A 21,682-nucleotide genomic window follows, 5' to 3' on the forward strand; every position below is an offset into this window, starting at 1 on the left:
TACCTATGCAAAGTTATTTTGTTAGATTGTATACATGCATGTTTCTATTTCTCTTTAGAACATTTTGTATAATGATACAAATTTTAGGGTATATTTTCATATTGCATTATATATTATTCTTACCTATGATCAAGATACTTATATATTGTTTATATTTTAAGGTCATTGTCCTCATTTGTTACACATTTGTTTACAGATTATTTAATATTCTGACATGAAGTCTTAATCTTAAATTATATAGGTATTAAATATTATAGGTCAATAGTTGTTCATGTTTGTTATACATGTAGTTAGAATAATTAGGTTCCTTAGATACATAGAGATTGTATTCTGCCTAGATAGGTAATCTTCAAGCACTTCAAGGATCTGTAGAACATGGCATTCAAATAATTTAGAGTTCTGTTGAACCCTAAGAGACATGATTGCTCCTGACAGCACCAATCTGTTCCCGAGAGAATGTTGAGCACCAAAGACACTCCACTCAGAGTTTGTTTTCTTCTTTGCACAATTAGCTTTTGGGCAAGGAACTGCCCATGCCTCAGCCACTGACAAAGTACATGGTATCTGCACTGGATAAGCAGGACACAAGGAAAAGGACTGCCAAACCCTGCCAAGACAGGGTAAGACAGTTCTGAAAAATGGTCTGTCAGTTACACTAGGCCTTAGCCAAAGTTGGTTGCTTTAACATTGCAAATGAGACGTTGGGTGATTGCTCAGGTAGCCAATTGTCTCTGAAATATACTGCTCACTTTGGAAGCTACTTGATTGCACTTCCTGCCTACTCAAGTAATATTATCTCCCTTCTCAGGCTTTCGATGGGGTTGAAGATTAGATAGTCATGGTTACCACCCTCTTATGGTTTAGCCAAGCCTATTTCCGATGCAATACTTAGAATAGAATGTCTATTCACATTTTTCATGTGTTCCTTGCTTAACATTGTTGGTTGTAATTTTATACTTGATACCTGTTCCTATTGTATATAGTTTTGTATTGCTCTTATTTAGACAAAAGGGGGAGGTGATGGGGAATCTTTGCCAACCAATTATCTTTAAGAGGTGGTACCAAGTTAGAGTGTGCTTTCTGGGACCTGGAGAAAAACAGCACCTAGCCCTGATGCCCTCTCTCTGTGTCGTTCCCTCACAGCACAGCTGAACTTGGACTTCTCGTTCCTGTCTTGTGAGTTTTCCCCTTACAATAAATAAAAACACATTTTTATCTTTTAACTAGCCTGGTTATTCCCCGAACTGAGCTAACTTCTACAGTGCACATTGGACTCCGTGTCTAGAGACCAGGAAGAAAGAAGGGGAGCCTGGGTGTTGATGAGGTAATTGGCCCTGATAACTCAGCAGAAACAGAGCTCATATTATCACAGAGGGAGGAGGGTGTGGGTGGGAGGAGTGTCTCGTGTGTCACGTGACTGCTGGAATGCCTGTTTTGACAGTACAGGGACAAACACAGCAACTTTGAGCTGAGCATGGAAGCCAGGACTTCAGCCCATGCCTGGAAGAGGCTGTGGGTCATGCCATCAGGTAAGCCACCGAAACCACAGAGGTCAAGCTCAGAGGGAAGGGAATAAGGAATCAATAAAGAGGAGACAGCAGAGAAGCATTAACTGTGGCCTCAACATCAGCCGTGATGCCCGAGTCAGGGAAATTTTCCCGATAACGCCCTCTTGGGAGGTTTCTGTCAGGAATAAGAGGCCCATGGGAATTTTGGAAGAAATGCTTCTGGAATACATGTGGAAGGAGTTCAAAAGGTACCAGCAGGGGACCAGCTGAGGCCCCGGATATGCCCTTCAGGGAAGGACTGACAGCTGCCTGTGAAGTGTGCCAGGAAATACCCGAAGACAAGAATGCAGCATGACTAGGAAAAACCCAGAGACAGGTATTGGCGTTCAAGCTGAAGATCAGAAAGGCAAAGCAGCCAAGCCACGAGAGAGTTTTTACCTCTACCAAGGCTCAGACAATGGGGGCGATCTGTCTTCAGCGTGACTGTAGACGGCAATGCTCGCCACCAAACCTCAGACTTATATTCTTCTCTCTGCCCAACAACATCACACCTGTCTCCACTTCCCTAGTGCTGGGATTAAAGGTGTGTGCCTTCACTGCCTGGCCTCTAGTGTCTTAGCCCTGCTCTCTGCTCTTCAGGCAAGCTTTATTTGTTAAAATACGAACAAAATATCACTACACAAGAACCTGTCGAATCCTTCTGTGTCTGCCTCGGCTAAAGAGAACTGCTTTACCAAAGGGCATGGCGTCCCTGAGCAGCGCTGGTGGCTGAACAAGGTGGGGTATAACGGTACACGGTACACGCTTTTCCTCTGAGGCAGGGAACCAGCCAATCACAGTTCTCCAGAGCACCCCATAGGCAGACCACGGCTTTGTTGAACCCATACATATGTCCCGTTTCTCCTCCTGTTCTCCCCTGCTTCTTTCTTCCATGGGTACTGATGCCTGATGGGGATCTAGCACCCGAAACTGTCTCATATCTGCCCCTAGGGAACACAGACCGGCAGCATCTCCGTTGCCACAGATCTTCCCTCCACAATCTTAAGGCAAAGAATGTAATCTAATTTGCCAAATGACAGAAAAAAAAAATCGCTTCCACGGTGCTTTCCGTGCTCTGTGGAAATCAGAGTCAGGGCATTGTCTGGGCCAAGATGGAGCAATCAGGCTCCCCTGGTCCAAACACTTCCTATTGGTCGCCTGCCTAGGATAATTACTGCGAAGGCTGTTTTTTTGTTTCAGTTACGGTAAAACTCTGGATGTTAGCCAAATCCGCTAAGAGTTCAAAAGTACAGAGCTCTTTAGGAGGATTTTCCTTTTTTAAATATTTTTTCAGAGGTTAAAAATTAAATTTCAGGGGAGCCTGTGGAATGGACATGAGTCTTCGTGGAGACGGCCGACGCACCTCCAGCATGAAGCTCGCTCTTGTTCTTCTGTTACCTTTGCTCCTCCACTTGAGTTCTTACAAGGTGAGTGACGCCAGTGTCAGGGAATTCTCTTAAGGAGATGTTTTGAAGGTTATAAAAATATAAGAAAGTCCTTAAAAGATGTGATTTAGACTTAAATATAACTTTAGGTTAGTTGTTAAGAATGCAAATATACAGTAGCAGGCGTCTTTATTAGCATCTTGTTGAGAGAAGTTTAAGGAAACAGTCTTTTGATGCTTGTGTATGCTCATTAATATTGAGCCGAACAAGAGCATCCTTGATTCAATGCTAGAAGTTATTGTCCTATTAAATCAGTAAACATTCACTATGCATCCGCCTGTAAGGCATGGTGACAGGAAGATAAGACTGATTCTTCTTATAGTATCCTTTTAAGGAAATGGGAGAAAGATGATTAACTATGTCAAAGGGAAAATAATATGCAAGACTTAAATTTCATGTGAAAATACAAAACAAGGGATAATGAATATATATATATATATATATATATATATATACATATATTCTTTACTTGCAATGGTATCACATCCTGATGAACCCATCATATATTGAAAGTATTGTAAGTGGGAAATGTATTTAATGTAACTGAACTTCCCAGTGTAGCCCATTTTAATCATGCTCAAAGCACACTGTCCTGAAGTTGGACAGAATTACCTAATAAATGCCCATTTTATAAAGCACTAATTATCTTATGCAGTTTGTTGAAGACAGTTCTGTGTACTGGGCATTTGTATACATATTGCATACATGTCAGGGTGTCAAAACACAGTGTCTAGGATACACTGGTAAAACAATATGGCTCACCTGATGATCATGTGGCAGATGGGGAGTTGTGACCCAATCTTTCACCAGGATTTCACCACCACCACTAGTCTAAGAAAGATCAAAATTTATAGCATAGTTTCCTCCTAAATATGTATCATTTTCATACTATTGTAAAGAAAAGGGTTATGAAATATCTCTCTACACCTAACTGGCAAACGGTGAAAACACCAGCTGGCAAATAACTTTATTGAGAGGACAGTTCACCCGAAGCCTAAAGGTCAGGAAGAGACTGCGGGAGGGGGAGGGATTTATGCTGGACCCATCATTCCAGACTCAAGCTGGTCTTTGGTGAGAAACAAGGATGCTTTGCGGTCCTTTCAGGAAGAAAAGAGAGCAGATTTTTTTTTTTCTTTAATTTTTCGAGGCAGGGTTTTTACGTAGCTTTTGGTTCCTGTCCTGGAACTAGCTCTTGTGGACCAGGCTGGTCTCGAACTCACAGAGATCCGCCTGCCTCTGCCTCCTGAGTGCTGGGATTAAAGGCTTGCGCCACCACCGCCCGGCGAGAGCAGATATTTGAAGTGTCGCTTTTCCCCCAGATAAGCAAGTCTAGCCCATCAGAATGAAGCCTTTGCAGTCTCTTAAAGAGATAAAGCTGCAGCAGTGCACGGTCTCTTAAGACTAAACATGTTTAAGACACTTTAAATATCTGTTGATGACTGTCAACTTTGGTGATCGAGGAACTTTGAGATAGCATTGCCCAAATGTTTTGTCTTCATGCAGCTTGTAGAAGCAACAATGTAACAAAAAACTAGTTATGAGAACAGGATTATGTATTGGGCATGGACCATTTAAAATGTTATTATTATATTTATAAAGTGGGACTAAGCTAAACATTTATTGATAAAGTGCATTGAATTGCAGACTATTTTGTTATAAAAGTACACATATGTGCATAAATACATAGACACACATAGATGTATAGCATAACTGCTTCTACATATGACAATTAAAAGGTTCTTCCAGCGTTTGTGTCAATTATTTTATAGCTGTTGTCTCTGGGTATTGGGTTTGCTGGTGGTTTATGTTTCCTAGGTTTTTAAATTTCACAACTCAAAAACCTTTTTTGTTAAAACATTTATAATTAGAAGTTTCATTTAAAATATTTCTATCCTGTTCTAGTTTCATTCCTGCTACTGTGATAAATGCCCTGACAAAAAGCTTCTTTGAAAGAAAGGGTTTGTTTGGCTTCTAATTTTAGGTGATAGCCCATAATTGTGGAAAAGCCAACACTGGGAAGTCAAGCACCACATCTGTGGTCAAGAGCAGAGAGAATAAACACACGAATCCTTGCTCGCTCTCAGCTAAACTCCTCGGGGTACACTGTTGTAGACACATTTCCTAGGGGATGATGCCGCCTGCAAAGACAGGGCGTTTCCACATCACTTAGCAACCAAGACCAATCCCTCGCAGACATGTGCAGAGACACACTTCACTCTGGCCCACCTGATCTACAGCGTTGGTCATCGAGAGTCTCTTCTCAGAACTCCAGATCAGGCAAAGTTGGCAGATGAAACTAGCCAATACGGTCCCATGGGTTCCTGGAATGAATTTAAAAACAAGATAAACACTAATACTGCCCCCTTGAAGAAAGAAAAGAAAAGGTTCTTTTATTGAACAGTCTTCCAGAAATAAAGTTTTCGTCAGTGGTTTAAGAGCTGGCGTTTGGGGCCAGCTAAGTAGCTCTATGAGTAAAGACACTTGCCACCAAAGCTCAGGACCTGAGTTTGATCCCTCATGGTGCGAGAAGAGAACAAACTCTCACAAGTTGCCCTCTGGGCCGTGGCTCATGTACCTCACTATCCACAAAAACATGGGTGCAGTGAAATAAAAGCACGGTTAATATGAAATTTGCAAAAATCTCAGAAGTTTAAAAAAATAGTTTATGAAAGAAAGTGAAATTTTTATTTCACCTTTTATAATGTACCTTATTATAGAGGCAACCTAAATGTGTTCAAATAGCTTAAACTGTGTTTTCAAAATGAAATTACAGTCAGCTGGGAGACATTTTTGCTATTTTTAATGCTAGAGGCGGATTTCTTCCTAGGGAAGAAATACCCCTGCCCTTTTTGGTTTCCTTAAATCAGAGCATCATGATAGATGATGTGAAAATAATTAAGTCAATGAGAACTGACTGTAAAATACACATAAGTTGTTTTTAAGAACCAAGAAAGAATGTTACTAAACGGGACCCTGCTCTTCAAGATGCTGGTCATAGAGATGGCAGATTTCAAGGGCGCACTTGCTCACACTTCAGCCAACCGTAGACGGGCGAGAACTAGTTTCTGCACCAGAGGAGAGGCTCTGGGTAGTTACAGCTGAGGACTGCAGCAGGAGATAGGAAGTTAGAAAGCACTTGGTCTATGCAGACATAATCAAATGCCTCCAACAGTTGCCATGCTGGCTCACGTGTCAGAGGCTGAAGGAAAGCAAATACCTAAAAGCAGGCAAGGGGCTGAAATCTGGAGTGGTTTGGGGTTTGTTGTTTCCTAGAGTCTCCTCGGTTAAAGGTCCTCCTGCACCCTTGTCTTTTGCCTATTTCTGAGTCTTTAGGGAATCAAGGTAAGGACTAATTTTTGGTACTTCCTACTAACAGGGGGTAGATCTGAGTCAGAGGAATGAAACTGACTGGCCAGCATCTGGAACTATTGGGTAGTGAGTAGTGAGTTCATATTAGAAGACCACTCCCATGACTAAGCAATAGGGTCACACACAGTAAGGTCATCCAATAGGCCACTATTCATTCATTAAATACTTAGCTTTACACGACTGATCTTCTAGTCGGTCATTGTCCATTCATTAATACTTACCTTTCTTTATTAGTCTCTTCTGAACAATAACCTGAGCTCAATCAGGAATTCATTTAGAGAAGTCAGTGTCTAGAGTTTGAAGCCAATCAAGGTGTGGGTGGTTTCAGCCCTAGTGTTTCCCACGACATGGTTCCCTCCTTTGGTAATGTTTCTATAGATACAATGTGCTAGAATCATAACCTTTGCAAAAATAAATTTAACTCACATGTGACAGATCTGCGGCTTGACCCTTTTCAGTCCCACTAAGGGACTGACCATCAGTAGCACTTCTTTTTTTTTTTTTTTTTTTGGTTTTTTCGAGACAGGGTTTCTCTGTGGTTTTGGAGCCTGTCCTGGAACTAGCTCTTGTAGACCAGGCTGGTCTCGAACTCACAGAGATCCACCTGCCTCTGCCTCCCAAGTGCTGGGATTAAAGGCATGCGCTACCACCGCCCGGCTTCAGTAGCACTTCTTAAAGTCTAGCCCAAGATAATGAAGCTAAACTCGATGCTTGTTTTTCCTAAATGTCATGAGAACCCAGGAAATGGGACAGAAGTTGTACAGGGAACAATTTATAGGAAACATTAGACGCAACCTTATTGTATAGCACTCTCTGTCACTTCCAACTTTCCTCCAAGTCTCCCGTATCGTCTCCTGAAGACACAAGAACGGCTTCCTGTAAAACATTTCACATGGGCTAAGTTGGACCATCTGTGTAGGGCCTGTGCAAGAAAAACAACGGCAAGGCCTGGGCACAAGTTAAAATGTTTCCCAGACAAACTGAAGGGTTTTTAAGAGTATCTGTTGTTGGCTATGAAATGTCTATGGTAGTGAACTTAGAAGAAGAAAGCATTTTTGGGGGGAGCAGGGGGTTGAACTGCTGCCTTAGGCCTGTGGCTGCGCAGTATACCTCAGCAGGAGTGTGTGGTTGAGGAAACCCCTTCACTTTATGATAATCAGAAAACAAAAAGGCAGGGACAGGTAAGGGTCCCAACATCTCCTTTAAAAGTATTAACTTATATCTAGGCAGTGGTAACCTTTAAACCCAGCACTTGGGAGGCAGACCCACGTGCAACTCTGGGACTTCAAGGCCAGTCTGGTCTATAGAGTAAATTCCAGGACAGCCAGGCCATACAAAGAAAACCTGTCTTGAAAAAAAAATGTATTTACTTACTTCCCATGACCTCACTTCTTCCTAATAGGCCCCACTTAAAAGTTTCCGGTCACACTATAATCTGGGAACCAAGGCTTCAACACGAGAGCCTTTAGGTCCAAAGAGAGAATATGAGTCATCTCTTCCCCCTGGCCAGAAGTCAGCCTGAGCCACCAAATACTTCCCAACTTTATTTTTGCCACAGAGGCTCCTCCACTGTCACTCTGACACAGCCTGAACCTCAGTAAGTTTTTTTTTTTTTTTTTTTTTTTTTTTGACATAAAATCTCCACTGGCTCTGAGCATCACAGTAAAGTGAGTTTGCCAGAACTGCTAACATTCTGCAGTTCTGGTGCCTCTAGACCAAGTTCCTTTTGCTGTGAGGGGAGCCGCTTTGCTTTGGGAACAGGCTATGTATCTCTGAGTCACCTTCAGAACACATTGCAAAGTCATGTAATGCTTTCTTTACCCATGGGAACACCATATAGGGTGCTCTGGTATGTTTGACTTATTACAGCCTTCATAACACATACATGGATGAGGAATATCCTTTTTAGCAACAAACTATTGCATAGCAGTTTCTTCCAAGAGGCAACCCTCCATCTTGGAAGGAAGCTCATTAAAGTGTAGGATGTCCTCAAGGGAGGTAAGACACTTATCCTGTGCTGAAGGTTCTTAAACTCAGGAAGTAAGCAACTCAGAGGCTTCAGGAAGTCCCTGAAATTAACCAGATTCACTAGGCTTCCCCCTCCACGTGCATATAGAAGCGGTAAGAGTGGTAAGGACTGTCTCAGAAGAGTGAGTCTGCAAAGACACTCTCCACCCTATCAAGCTGCCCACAGGCTGTGTAGTGTGTTCCAGCTCTCACGAGTTGTCACCTGTGCTGGATGGGCTTCTGCGACGCAGCTCTCTTTGAGTTATTTCTGTTCCTGTAAGTGACTCCTCACCAATACTCCTGTAAATAACCTCCAGCAAAACCATTAGTTCACCAAATGGGACTTTTATGCTAACTTTGGTCTGTTCTTGGTTCTTTATCTGGGGTGAGTAGATGCTTGTTCACATCTTCCCAGGAATAACGCCACAGAGCACAAAGCTATGATAATAATTGCTTAAGCTGTTTGAGACCATGCTCACAAGATACATGAATTCATTTATTTGTAGATAATAATCACACTGGTATACAAGGAAGCACATCTTGGGTCTAATAATTCAAAAATTAATCTTTTAGTGATGCCACCCATCACTTTATTTTTGAAAATCATTTTAACAGCATATCTATAAAAAAGATCCATCACACAGAAGCATGGAGAATAAATTCATAGAGAGAGATTGGCCATTAATGGAATTAGGTACATGTATTTCAAATGGTCCTTGGTAGGGCTGACAGGAGGAAAAGCATCCTCCATCCTCTCTCCATGAAACCCACCTTTGACTCCCACATGGATTAAATTGTTGAATCCTATCATTTTGTCAATTACTTGTCTAAGTCATTATCATGCTGTACTCTGGCTGCCTCAGTTTCCCCAGGCTCATTACCAATGAGTACCCATCTGCAGTCCTCAGTGTTATACCCGCCAGAGTCTGGACTGCTTGCTATACCAGACATGTATTGTATAACGCTCCAGCTGCTGGCCGGGTCTGTTTTGTTCTTCTCCTTCACTTCCCCGCATTCCCAGAACACAAAAGGCTTTTGTTTGCTGTTCCCTGTTCACAGTGCGTTTCGCTATCGGGTCAGCCTCAGGAGGATCTGCTGGACCATAAATGCTTACCAAACAAATACACGCACCGCTCCTGTAACAAAGTCTTCTGCCAGCCGTGGCAGAAATGTGTCGACGGAACCTGTGTCTGCAAACTCCCTTACCTGTGCCCAAAGCAGGGCACCCCAGTGTGTGCCACTAACGGAAGGGACTACCCCAGCTACTGTCACCAGAAGAGTTTTGAATGTCTTCAACCAGCGACAAAGTTTTCATACAATGGAACATGCACAACGGAAGGTAGGAAAGATGTGTGTGACCAACTTTTTCTAACAGGAGGGCAATGGTATGCCATGTTTTCTGCCACACAAAATGCTTTTGCTGTGAAATGTTCTAATGACAACTTAAAATTCTTTTTTTTTTTTTTTGGTTTTTCGAGACAGGGTTTCTCTGTGGTTTTGGAGCCTGTCCTGGCACTAGCTCTTGTAGACCAGGCTGGCCTCGAACTCCCAGAGATCCGCCTGCCTCTACCTCCCGAGTGCTGGGATTAAAGGCGTGCACCACCACCGCCCGGCTTAAAATTCTTTAGACCGAGGCTTCTTAGACTTTTTTTTCACTCAGGAAATTTTTAAATGACTCTGAGTAGAATATATGAAATGGGTGTACAAATCAAATATTGACTAATGATTATAAGACATTGATTTAAAAATAATTATTTGATATGTGTATAATTTTACAATTTATTAAATATGAAAGAAAATTTGCTTTCTAATGAGATGGATACATTTATTTTTACGTGAGTTAATCTTGTCTGAATATTTGACATTGTAGACATACTCTTTAGTGCCTTTCAGAATTGATCAATATTTTGACTTTGGAGTCCCTCAATGCTGAGAACCTGACTTCACACACACACATAATACAAAGGGACAGAAGGATGTTTAGGGCCGTTTCAGAAATGTTGGAAGTTCGGTACTGATCTCAAGCCAATTGGAAATAACAATTGGGCGAAAAGGACACTACTGAAGTTAGCAATTCAAGCAGCAGTTTTTCAGAACCAAACATTCTGATCCAATCTAATCCATGGATACACACTAATCGGAGGTTCATGTGCTGAGAAATGGTAGGCAGATATTAGACATCTTTGTTTTTTGTAATTAAATCAGCATGTTTATGTATGAGAAAAAGCTTTGTAGGTACAGAAAAAAAAAAAAAAACAAAGTTCCTGTAGCCTTAGATCTGAGCCAAGGTTTTTCTGGCAGTGTTCATCCACACTGTGTGGCAAGATGCATGCTCAGTGAAAAGTGAGCATGTTGTGTGTTCGAAAACATGGCTGCAGTGAAGTCATATGAAACAATAGGGTCATGCACTGCCAGAACAACCTCAGATCATTGATTTTTTTTTCACCCGGGTTTTTCTGTGTAGCCCTGGTTGTCCCAGAACTCACTCTGTAGACCAAGATGGCCTCAAATTCAGAGATCTACTTGCCTCTGCTTTTCCCTCCCAAGTGCTGGGATTAAAGGCATGCTCCACCTGCCTGCTACACATTTGCTTTTTAATTAACTTTTGGTTGTGCTTTCAGGAACCTTTTACTAACTTTTGCCATCCACAATTAATTAAGTAACTCTGTGTATGGTCATGACCCACTGTTTATAAACTGTTTTTAGGTCCTAGTGATTTAAGTAATATCTAGAAAAAACAAAAACAGGGGTCACCAGAATCCGGCCTTTCCTTGAGTCCCTGTGGCTCTGAGGTGCTGTTCTTTATTGCTTGGTTCTTCAGAATTTCCCCACTTTCACTTCTACTTGGCTAAAGGGATTATCCACCAGGCCATCCAATTATTTCAGAATTCAGTGAAAAGGCCTTGCTATGGGCTGGGGGTGGATGGGGTGGGTGGAGCAATGGCTCAGCAGTTTTAAGAGAGCTTCTCGCTCTTCCAGAACACCCTTGTTATGTGGCTTACAAGTGCCTGTAATTCCAGCTGCAGGAGATCCAAAACCCTCTTCTGTTCTCTGCTGGGCCTGGTATGGGATTTTAAACCCTCAACTCCCACCCAGTGGCAGACATCCTCCAACAAGGCCACACCACCTTCCCAAACACTTCCACCAACTAGGGACCAGCCATCTAAATATATGAGCCTCTGGGGGGCCATTCTCATTCAAACCACCACAGTTAGTAAAGCAAATTCCAATTCTCAGCTTCCTGTGTTCAACTGAAAATAAATATAACTTCATCTTTAATGGTTGGTACGAGAATTTAGTGGTTTTTCCATAAACAGCATGGCCACTAACATGATCAGGACTCACGGAATAATAGCTTATCATCTGTTAAAGCCATTATGATGCTCAAAGTTAATCTCATGTTAGGTATTTTAATAAGGACAAGTTAAAAGGGGAGAAAAGAAATACTGAACTACTGTCTGTCCATCCTTTTGGTTTTTTATTTTAGAAAAATTTAGGATTTCCTTAACTTATGGAACTACAGAGGCAGAGGGAATTGTTCAAGTCAAACTTGTGGACCAAGAGGAGAAAATGTTCATATGTAAAGAAAGCTGGAGCATGACAGAAGCCAATGTGGCCTGCTTTGACCTCGGATACCAACAGTGAGTGCTTGTCTCACAGGATCTGCTGAACAGTTAACACCATTGTTCCAGCTGTCTTCTTTCCTCCTGGCTGATCTCCCTCTGCTGCAATGCCCTTCTATGTAACCTGAGAACGGTGACTACCCACCTCTCAGCACTGTGGCCAAGACTGAATGTGTCTCCAGCAGTTAGAGCCCCGTGAGTAGGGAGCACCTGTCAGTCATGCCCCAGACAGAGGCCTGTGGGGACTTTGACACCCTCAAATACACCTCTGTTTGGTTTTATGCATCTAGAATGATGTCTCCTTTTTAAGATCTCATATTCTCTCTCTCTCTCTCTCTCTCTCTCTCTCTCTCTCTCTCTCTCTCTCTCTCTCTCTCTCTCTCTCTCTTTTGGTTTTTCAAGACAGGGTTTCTCTGTGTATCTCTGACTGTCCTGGAACTCACTCTGTAGACCAGGCTGGCCTAGAACTCACAGAGATCCACCTGCCTCTGCCTCCTGAGTGCTGGGATTAAAGGCGTGCGCCACCACCGCCCAGCTTACTTCTTTATTTCTATAGCCGTACCCTTTGCTGTTGTCTATAAGCCATTTTCCTATTTAATCTCCCCCTTTATTATTATTATTGTTATGATTATTATTATTATTTTATTGAAGGGGACAGTGCCAGGGAATGAGCCCAGGGCTTCGTGCCCATGAGTCAGCACAGCCTCAGCCCACCGTCCTGATTTGTTTCCTAACCCCTTGGTTGAATGCTTAACTTGAGCCACTCGCAGTTGCTCTTACTTTACAGACAGATGTACTGACGGTACAGTTTCCCTCGGGAATGCCTCGCCTATGCTCACTAAGTTTCCACACCTGACGTTCTATTTATTGCTATCCATAACATATCCTAGTTTTCCAACACAGTTTTTCATGCAGTTTTGAAGTTTCTTTTGTGCTTTCCAAAGGAATACGTTAGTTTGCTTTTAATTATTTATCATTGAGTTCCTAGTTAACTGTATTGTTACAGAAAGTCCCTGTACGGTAAGTATTTTAAGTATTTGTTGAAATTTGATTTTTTTTACTTTTAAATACTTATATTCAGAGGTTTATAAAATAGATATTCAGTTCAATAAGCAAGCTTTTTTCTCAGTTCTTTTCATTTCTTTCTTTCCATCTTTATCTTCTTTAAATATATTGTGTAATATACTACCTTATTCTTTGAGAATTTTATCATGTCTACTACATATTTTGATCATATCCATCCATACTATCCCTGTATCACCTGCTCCCTCAACATTTCCTTCCTTCCGGTACTGTATGTATGTATGTATGTATGTATATATATATATATATATATATATATATATATATTTAATTTCTTCCATTTTTAATAGCTGAGTCCTTTTAACTCCCCCAAAGAAAAATGTCTACTTCCCCCACATAGCTATCAGTTGCCAATAGTCCTCAACTAGGGGCAGGGCCTCATGAGTCCCTCCTCCACCCATTCTGGATTTTGTAGCCCCAGGCTCTTCTTCATCCCACATTCTCGTAGGACCGACTTCTCTCTGTCCACCACGTCCCCACAGCTGCTTATGAAATGACCACTCTGAGGCTTGTTAGCAGTTACAGTTGTTTGGCCAGTGGTTTAGGCTTCTTTCTGGCTAGCTCTCTTATAATTAAACCTATTTTTATTAGTTTATATTTTACCACAAGGCTCGTGGGTTTATAGCTTGTTACCTCACATCTCCCATGGTGGCCACATCCTGCCCCCTCTACCTTCTATCTTTGTTCAGATTTCCCGCCTAGATATATTCTGCCTGGTCATTGGCTGAAACAGCTTTATTTATCAACCAATGAGAGAAACACATAGTCACAGCATACAGAAGGACATCCTACATCAGAATTTTTTTTCCTGACTTGACCATGTATAGATCTGGAGACGGTAACTGCAGCTGCTGCAACTGCCTGCATGGGCCTTTATGATATGAGTGAGCCACAGCATACTTCCGAGTTTCCATTGTTGTGACCTGCAAACCTGTCTTTCCCATCTAGTGGTGAACTCTTGGTCTTTAAGTACATGGTAACTGTCTTTTGCCATAAATTGCATAAATTCATGGACAGACTCCTCAGTGAGGATTGCCGGTATTTAATATATCTTCTATGCTTCGTTTTTAAGGCAGGAGCTCATGTAGCCCAGGCTGGCCTCAAACTCACCAAGGACGACCTTCAACTTTTGTTCCTCCTGTCTCCACCTTCAAAAATGCTAGGATAATAGGATTGTGCCACCACAGCCAGTTAATATAGTGTTGGAAATGAAACCAACTAGGCAAGCAACAACCAACTGAACTACACCCCTGCCTTATCATATTTTCTATAGTAACTTTAGAACTGAGTAAAAATTTTCATATTTATTTCTCAAACTGCCCCCGATGGCTCTTTTGTTTGTTTGTTTTGTATGACTATGCTGTATTTTCATAATGGACTCAGTGAAACTAGAAATACCCTCTCTGTTCGCTTCTTGCCTTTTGTTCTAATTAATCTGTTACTTATATTGCAGTTAGTATCTTATTTCTATTTCCATTTCTGATGCATCTTTGCTCGACTTTTAATTTTAATCTGTTTTACTTTAAAGAGAAGCAGGAAGCAATTGAATATTCTAGAACAACAGTTCGCTATCAGTCATCATCTCTGGACGATTGGGTAACTGAGAAGGCTTCTTTTCACATATTCTGAACAAACTGAGAAGTTGAAGAATGGCATTATATTAATTACTTTTTGGATTGCATTGACAAAAAATGTGTAAGAGAAAAACTAACAACAGAAACTATGTATTTCAGCTGTTGGTTTCAGAGACTTCCCTCTCTCATGACCAGGTTCATTGTTTTAGGTCTTCAGTGAGGCAAATTATCAGGGAGGTAGAAATATATAGCAACAGATACTCATGGTGAACAGGAAACAAGGGGCCAGAGACAAGGTATGGGCCCTAAGCATATGCCCCTACTGACGTACTTCCTCTAATGAGACTCTACCCTTTGACCACCCAATACAAGGCTGTCATATTATAAACACAGCAAGGGATTCAGTCATTCATTAGATCAGAGCCTTCATGAACTAGTTCTCTCTGGGAATGTTCCTTCTCACAGACAGAACCTGCGGTGTGCTTTCCTAAAAAGAATGTTGAAGTTGACAACCAAAATTCATCTTCAAAGACATACCAAAATACAACCTTAATACTATCAAGGATTGAAGGTAGTTAATTCTAAAAACAAAAACAAAACCCAAACCAAAACAAAAACCTGTTAGAGCTCAAACAAGTTGACCTCCCACATCTTAAGCAATAATGAGATCAACCGGGTGAGGCTTCCAAAATGGGGGTGGGAAGTGAGGGCAGGTGTGGAGACTCCTCAAAAAGACAAAGTTTGTGCTGACATTTTCTGATGTACACTTCCAGAATCTTCAGATCAAAGCAATTAATTCACTCTCTTTTGTGAAGAAAAAAAATAACATGATAATGAGAAGTCAGGAATGGCCCTCTCTGATGGAAAGAAAACATCAAATGAAAAGGAAACATTCCTCCTTAGTAAAACCTGGAAAACATACTTGCTACACGTTTGCTATGTTTTCAACCCCGACTGGTTGGCTGAAATTGATTATTTTAGTTCATCTTTGCAAAACCCAAATGATGGTCAAGTGAAGGTTTGAATGCAAAGAGAAGGAGAATGTTAGCATCTTCTATAATCTGTAAATCATTTTGGGGGGATTGCTGTAGATCCTTATGTTCTACAATAAGGTTATAAAAACAAAACTGAATTTTTCTTCCCTCAGATTATTCATTCTGTTTGCAGGGGTGCTCTTGTCACACAAAGAAGTTTTAACATATCTGAAGAGCTCTGTATAAACTCCACTGAATGCCTGAATGTACGTTGCCGGGGAGTAGAAACCAGTTTGGCGGAGTGCACCTTTACCAAGAGACGAACTAACGGTTATCAGGACTTAGCTGATGTAGTGTGTTACACACAGGATGCAGGTTGGCAGAGTGATTCCATCAAGATTGCTTATTTCATAAATGCCTACATTAAGTAAACAATGATGGGTGTGTGATTATCAGTCAAAGAGTCAATGATACATCTATTAAGTTTTGGGGTTTAGAACTATCTTAGTTAGCGTTTCTGTTGCTGAGAAGAGACACCGTGACCATGGCAACTCTTATAAAGGAAAACATTTAAAGAGTGGCTTACAATTTCAGAGGTTTAGTCCCTTATCATCACAGTGGGACATGACGGCAGGCATGTGCTGGAGGAGAGAGAGTTAATTCATCCTGATCTGTAGGCAACAGGAAGTTGTCTGAGACACTGGGTTTGGCTTGAGCATGCTTGAGACCTCAAAGACTGCCTCCACAGTGATACCCTTGCTCCAACAAGGCCACACCTACTCCAACAAAGACACCCCCCCCCAACAGTGCCGCTCTCTATGAGCTTATGGGGGACATTGCATTCAAATCACAAAAAGAAGTAATATTCGTGACCTCCACTGTTCTTTCTTTGCCACTCAAAACCTGCCACTCAGGTTCCTGTGTGGAAGCAAAATTATGTGCTTCCTCTTTGCTCCCTTGACTACATGGACTCAAATAACCATAGCAAACAAGTTGCTTAAGAATAAAGATACATCTTGGCACCCCTTTTGAGCATTAACTCCTATTAAATTATGTGTATTTATTTAAAATACTTAAGTGACCACCTCATTGCCTCAGTTTCCCCAGAAACCACAGCCTCATTGCTCCTCTCTCCTAACTTAGAAATATTTTGACATGTGTATGGGACCAAAGACTAGAACCATACCCTTTCTGGTGCTAAGAAAAGCAAAGTACTGGAACATGTAAATGTCTGGCTTATGTGTGTCCATGGGAATTCTGGTTTTAGCTTTTTTAAAGAAACCCTCACACTGATTTCCACAGTGGCTGCACCAGTTTGCTTTCCCACCAGTAGCAAACAAGGGTTCCCTTTTCCCCACATTCTCGCCAGTATTCGCTGGCTTCTGACTTTGTTCTAATAGCCATTCTGCTGCGGTGAGATAGAATCTCCAAGTAGTTTTAGTTTGAATTTTCCTATGGCTGATGATGTCTAACCCTTTCTAAAGTGCTTATTAACCATCCGAATGTCTCCTTTTGAGACCTCTCTTTACATAGTCCATTTTCTGATTATGTTGCTTGTTTTCTTGATTTTTCAAAAAAAATATTTCTTATATATGCTATATATTAATCTTTTGTATAAAAATTAATATAATCTTTTGTGTTAAAATGTATAACTGGAAAATATTTTTCCATTCTGTGGGCTGAGTATTCATTTTATTAATTTTAGTTACTGTATTAACTTACTTTTGTTTTAGAGATGGGACCTTGCTGTTTAGTTCAGGTTGACCTCAGGTTTGCAGTCATCCCTCCGTCTCGGCCTCCAGAGAGCTGGGATTAGAGGAACGTGCCATCATGCGCACTCCCTTATACCATTTCTTGGAGTCATATTTTTATCTTAATTTCCCCTGTATCCTGCAATATGTTAAGACTGTTATACCACAAATCTATAAATAAATTTCACAAAGATAACCCCTGCTTTACAGATTCTCCAACAAATCAGTCCTTCCAGTGTGTGAACGGAAAACACATTCCTCAGAAGAGAACCTGCAATGGGGTCGACGATTGTGGGGACCAGAGTGATGAGCTGTGTTGTAAAGGTAGGGACGGATCCGCCTTTCAGGTCCCCCACCTTCATTATTCTGAATGTCAAAATAGCTTCATTACTAAATATAAGATCTCATCTCATGTGCTTGCATGCATGTGGTGTGCGTGTGTTTTTATACACACACATGCATGTTTGCACACATGAGTATGTTTACGTTGGGGCTTGAACCCAGGGCCTTTCACATGCTAGACAGGCATGGTGCCACTGAACTACTGCCTCTGCCCCTACCTCTCCCAATGGCAGATAGCGGAAATAACTTCTGCTTGTATTTACACAGGTTGCAAAGATAACGCCTTCCATTGTAAGTCGGGTGTTTGCATTCCGAGACAGTATCAGTGCAATGGTGAAGTGGACTGCATCACAGGAGACGACGAGAGCAACTGTGAAGGTTAGCCAGAACCCGTGTGGTCGCTTCAGTTCATTGCTGAACCCTGGAGCATGAAACTCCTCTTAGGCAAATCACAGCCTTAAGTAGCCATAGGGAAGCGCATCAGTAGGACTGTAGCCGAGGCATGTGAAGAACAATGGCTGGCGCCTCTCCTCATGCCTACTTGTTATCGCAACCCTTTTCATCACAAAGGGTCCTATGTGGGAACGATACACTATTAGCGTGATCCCCTGGGCACCGGCTTCCGACTGTGACAGCTACCGCTGTCTGCTGGCCATGATCACTCTATCTACCAGCTTGTTCCTTTGTTTGTTGCAATATTTAAAAAGCTTCAGATATCATGTCACTTACCTTATATACTTCTCTCATGATAAGAACACATGTGTGTGTATGTATGTATGTATGTGTTTTGTTTTCTGAGACAGGGTTTCTCTGGCTGTCCTGAAACTTGCTCTGTAGACCAGGCTGGCCTTGAACTCATAGAGGTCTGACTGCCTTTCCCTCCTGAGTGCTGGGATTAAAGGCGTGCACCACCACTGCTGGCTAAGAACACTGTATTTTAAACTACTTTATTTTTTTATTTTTTTTTTTTTGGTTTTTCAAGACAGGGTTTCTCTGTGGCTTTGGAGCCTGTCCTGGAACTAGCTCTGTAGACCAGGCTGGTCTCGAACTCACAGAGATCCGCCTGCCTCTGCCTCCCGAGTGCTGGGATTAAAGGCGTGCGCCACCATCGCCCGGCCTTAAACTACTTTAGAAAGCATTCCTGAAAATAGTAGCATTCCCTAGCATTATTTAACAGTGGCCATGTTCAAATTTTCCTAACTCAAAAAATGTTTCTCCTGAGTTAATGTGTACAAGACAGGATACCCAAAAACTTGGATGCTATATTTACTAACTTTTTTGTTGTTGTTGTTGTTGTTGTTTTTCAAGTCAGGGTTTTTTTTTTTTTTTTTTTTTTTTTTTTTTTTTTTGTATAACAGCCCAGGCGGTCCTGGAACTCACAGAGATCAACTTCCCTCTGCCTCCTGAGTGCTGGGATTAAAGGCGTGCACCACCACTGCCCAGTTCAATTTATTAACTTTTAAAAATAGCTTTTATTATTTAAGATACCCCCAACCTCCTCACAACCTTGGACATTCTCCTATAGACTGTTACTTCTTCTAGATTCATAGACTTGGTTAGATGCATGGCTGGCTCTTGACAAGGTGGTAAGTGAAGTCTTCCTACCTCCTCATCTCACTTCTGCTGATGCTAATTGGCCCCTGAGTCAGCTTGGAGTCTGTGTTAAACGGCTCCACCAGTCGTCCACCTATAGATTTATCAGACTTGAAACTGTTGTCTGCATCCATTATGTCAGCAAGAAGCTATAAAATGTTCATTTCCAACTGTTTCATTATTGCTGTGTTTATGGACTGAAATTATATAGGAGTGAACTTTCTTTCATTGCTTTGTTTCCATAAGACATAATTCATAGTAGAAATGTATAATAATGTGTAATACTGTCTTGTTGTTTACCAAGTCTCAATGGATCAGTGCTCTGGACAACTCCAAATGGTTAAAAAGATAGTGATTATGTACCTATTCTGTGCCATGCACACTGACTTCTTATTCTCGCCCATGAGTTCTGAAGGAAAAATATTGGTATTACATTCATTCTTTGCTACGTGAGTATTTGTTGATTCATGTGCCTGGCCCTGTTCTAGATACCAGGGACACAATAGCACATAACACTTAAAAATCCCTACCCAACCAGACATGAAATCTCAGCACCTAGGAGCAGAAGCAGGGGAATGGCTATAAATTTGAGATCAGGGTGGTCTACTTAGCAAGCTCTAAAACACCCAGGGCTACATAGCAAAACTTTGTCTCAAAAAATAAATAAATGTCTCTACTATTTATAGACAGAAAATAAGGGAAATAAGTAAAACATTAAGTGAAATCAAAAGCGCTATGAGAGGGCCAGTGAAATGGTCCAGTGGGTAAAGGTGTTAGCCACTAAGCCTGATGCCCTGAGTTCGGCACACAGGTTGTCCTCTCTATACATGCACCGTGGCATGTGTACCTGTCTTAGTCCATGTTCTGTTGGTGTGAAGAGACACCATGACCATGTCAACTCTTATAAAAGAAAACATTTAATTGGGGCTGGCTTACAGTTCAGAGGTTTAGTCCATTGTCCTCATGGCAAGAAACATGGTGGCATGCAGACAGACAAAATCCTAAAATATACCCTTTCAGCCCCAACCTGCTTGTCAGGGAAATTATGACAGCAGCCTAGAAGGAAACAGAGAGACAATTAGTTTATAAACATCTTCTCTTCTCTTCTTTCCTTCTCCTCCTCCTCTTCTCTCTCTCTCTCTCTCTCTCTCTCTCTCTCTCTCTCTCTCTCTCTCTCTCTCTCTCTCTCTCTCCTGGTTTGTTGTTTGTTTTTCTAAGAAAGAGAGAGAAAAATGGCACAGAGTTGGGTGGGTGAGGAAGATTTTGGAGAAGTTTTGGGAGGGAAATAATATTCAGAATATGTCATATAAAAATAATTTTCAGGGGGCTGGAGAAATGGCTCAGTGGTTAAGAGCATTGCCTGCTCTTCCAGAGGTCCTGAGTTTAATTCCTGGCAACCACATGGTGGCTCACAACCATCTGTAATGAGGTCTGGTGCCCCCTTCTGGCCTGCAGACATACACACAGACAGAATATTGTATACATAATAAATAAATATTTTTTAAAAAATAAATAATTTTCAATAAATATATTTTTAAAATACTTGAGAATATCAGATTAAACATTTCTTTTTAAATCTTATTTATTTATATTTTCTGTATGAGTGCTTTGCCTATAAACCTGAAGGCCAGAAGAGGGCATCAGATTCTATTATAGTTAATTGTGAGCTACAAGCAGGAAAGTGGTGAGCCAGGTTGCAATGGAAGCTAGTTTCATTGCCGTGCAATGTCTAAGTCTTTTCCCCCACGTCTTCCATGTTTCCTTTCCTCCCCTATTTAAATTAAGGAAGATTAAGGTCAAGGGATACAATTTGTTAGTTTTCATGGGCAAAATCTGCAATAGAGTAACTACATAAAATACATTTATTTTCCTACACATTTTTGAATATATATATGTATGTATATATATTATATACTTAGTAAAATATCATTGTTACTTCAATTGCCTTACTTTGGGATAAGTACCAAAATTCCAGAAATGGTTCTAATTGTTTCCCTTTTAGAGAAAGAGCGAGAGCAGAGATATATAACTAATACGCTTACTGACTATTAGGTGGCCAGATCAAAATCACTGAATCTAAACAAGTTTGTATCGTCTCTGGATTGTGTTTACCTCCTACAAGTTCCCTGTCATAGTTGGAGTGAACTTATTATGTGTTTAAATGTAAGATAAAAATCTTATTGGAACTAACACTAAGATAAAGAGGCATGCTATTTAGTTTCTTTTTTCAACCCCTTGTTACTATTAATTTTAACTTGTTACATTGTTTCTGAAATATTAATGATTTGTATCCTTTTTACTTAAATGAAAATAATCTCTTCATGCTAAGCTTTGTTTTATTTTTAGAAGCCAGACATCCTCAAATTCATGAAGG

General features: G+C 41.1%; 1 protein-coding gene across 2 annotated transcripts in view; it reads left to right on the forward strand.

Moving 5' to 3' along the window:
- Positions 1–1,451: 1,451 nt before the first annotated feature.
- Cfi (complement factor I) overlaps positions 1,452–21,682 on the forward strand; it is a 31,250-nt gene continuing 11,019 nt past the window's right edge. The window contains exons 1-8 of one of the 2 annotated variants that reach the window (XM_057794066.1): positions 1,452–1,529; positions 2,863–2,974; positions 9,428–9,707; positions 11,856–12,009; positions 15,816–15,997; positions 17,584–17,697; positions 17,983–18,093; positions 21,655–21,681. In XM_057794066.1, the coding sequence (XP_057650049.1) occupies positions 2,876–2,974; positions 9,428–9,707; positions 11,856–12,009; positions 15,816–15,997; positions 17,584–17,697; positions 17,983–18,093; positions 21,655–21,681 (967 nt within the window). In that variant the 5' untranslated portion in view covers positions 1,452–1,529; positions 2,863–2,875. The remainder of the gene's footprint in view (positions 1,530–2,862; positions 2,975–9,427; positions 9,708–11,855; positions 12,010–15,815; positions 15,998–17,583; positions 17,698–17,982; positions 18,094–21,654; position 21,682) is intronic. The other variant, XM_057794067.1, reaches the window with a different exon arrangement.

Source organism: Chionomys nivalis, chromosome 18, assembly GCF_950005125.1.
Source record: "Chionomys nivalis chromosome 18, mChiNiv1.1, whole genome shotgun sequence".
Taxonomy (NCBI): domain Eukaryota; kingdom Metazoa; phylum Chordata; class Mammalia; order Rodentia; family Cricetidae; genus Chionomys; species Chionomys nivalis.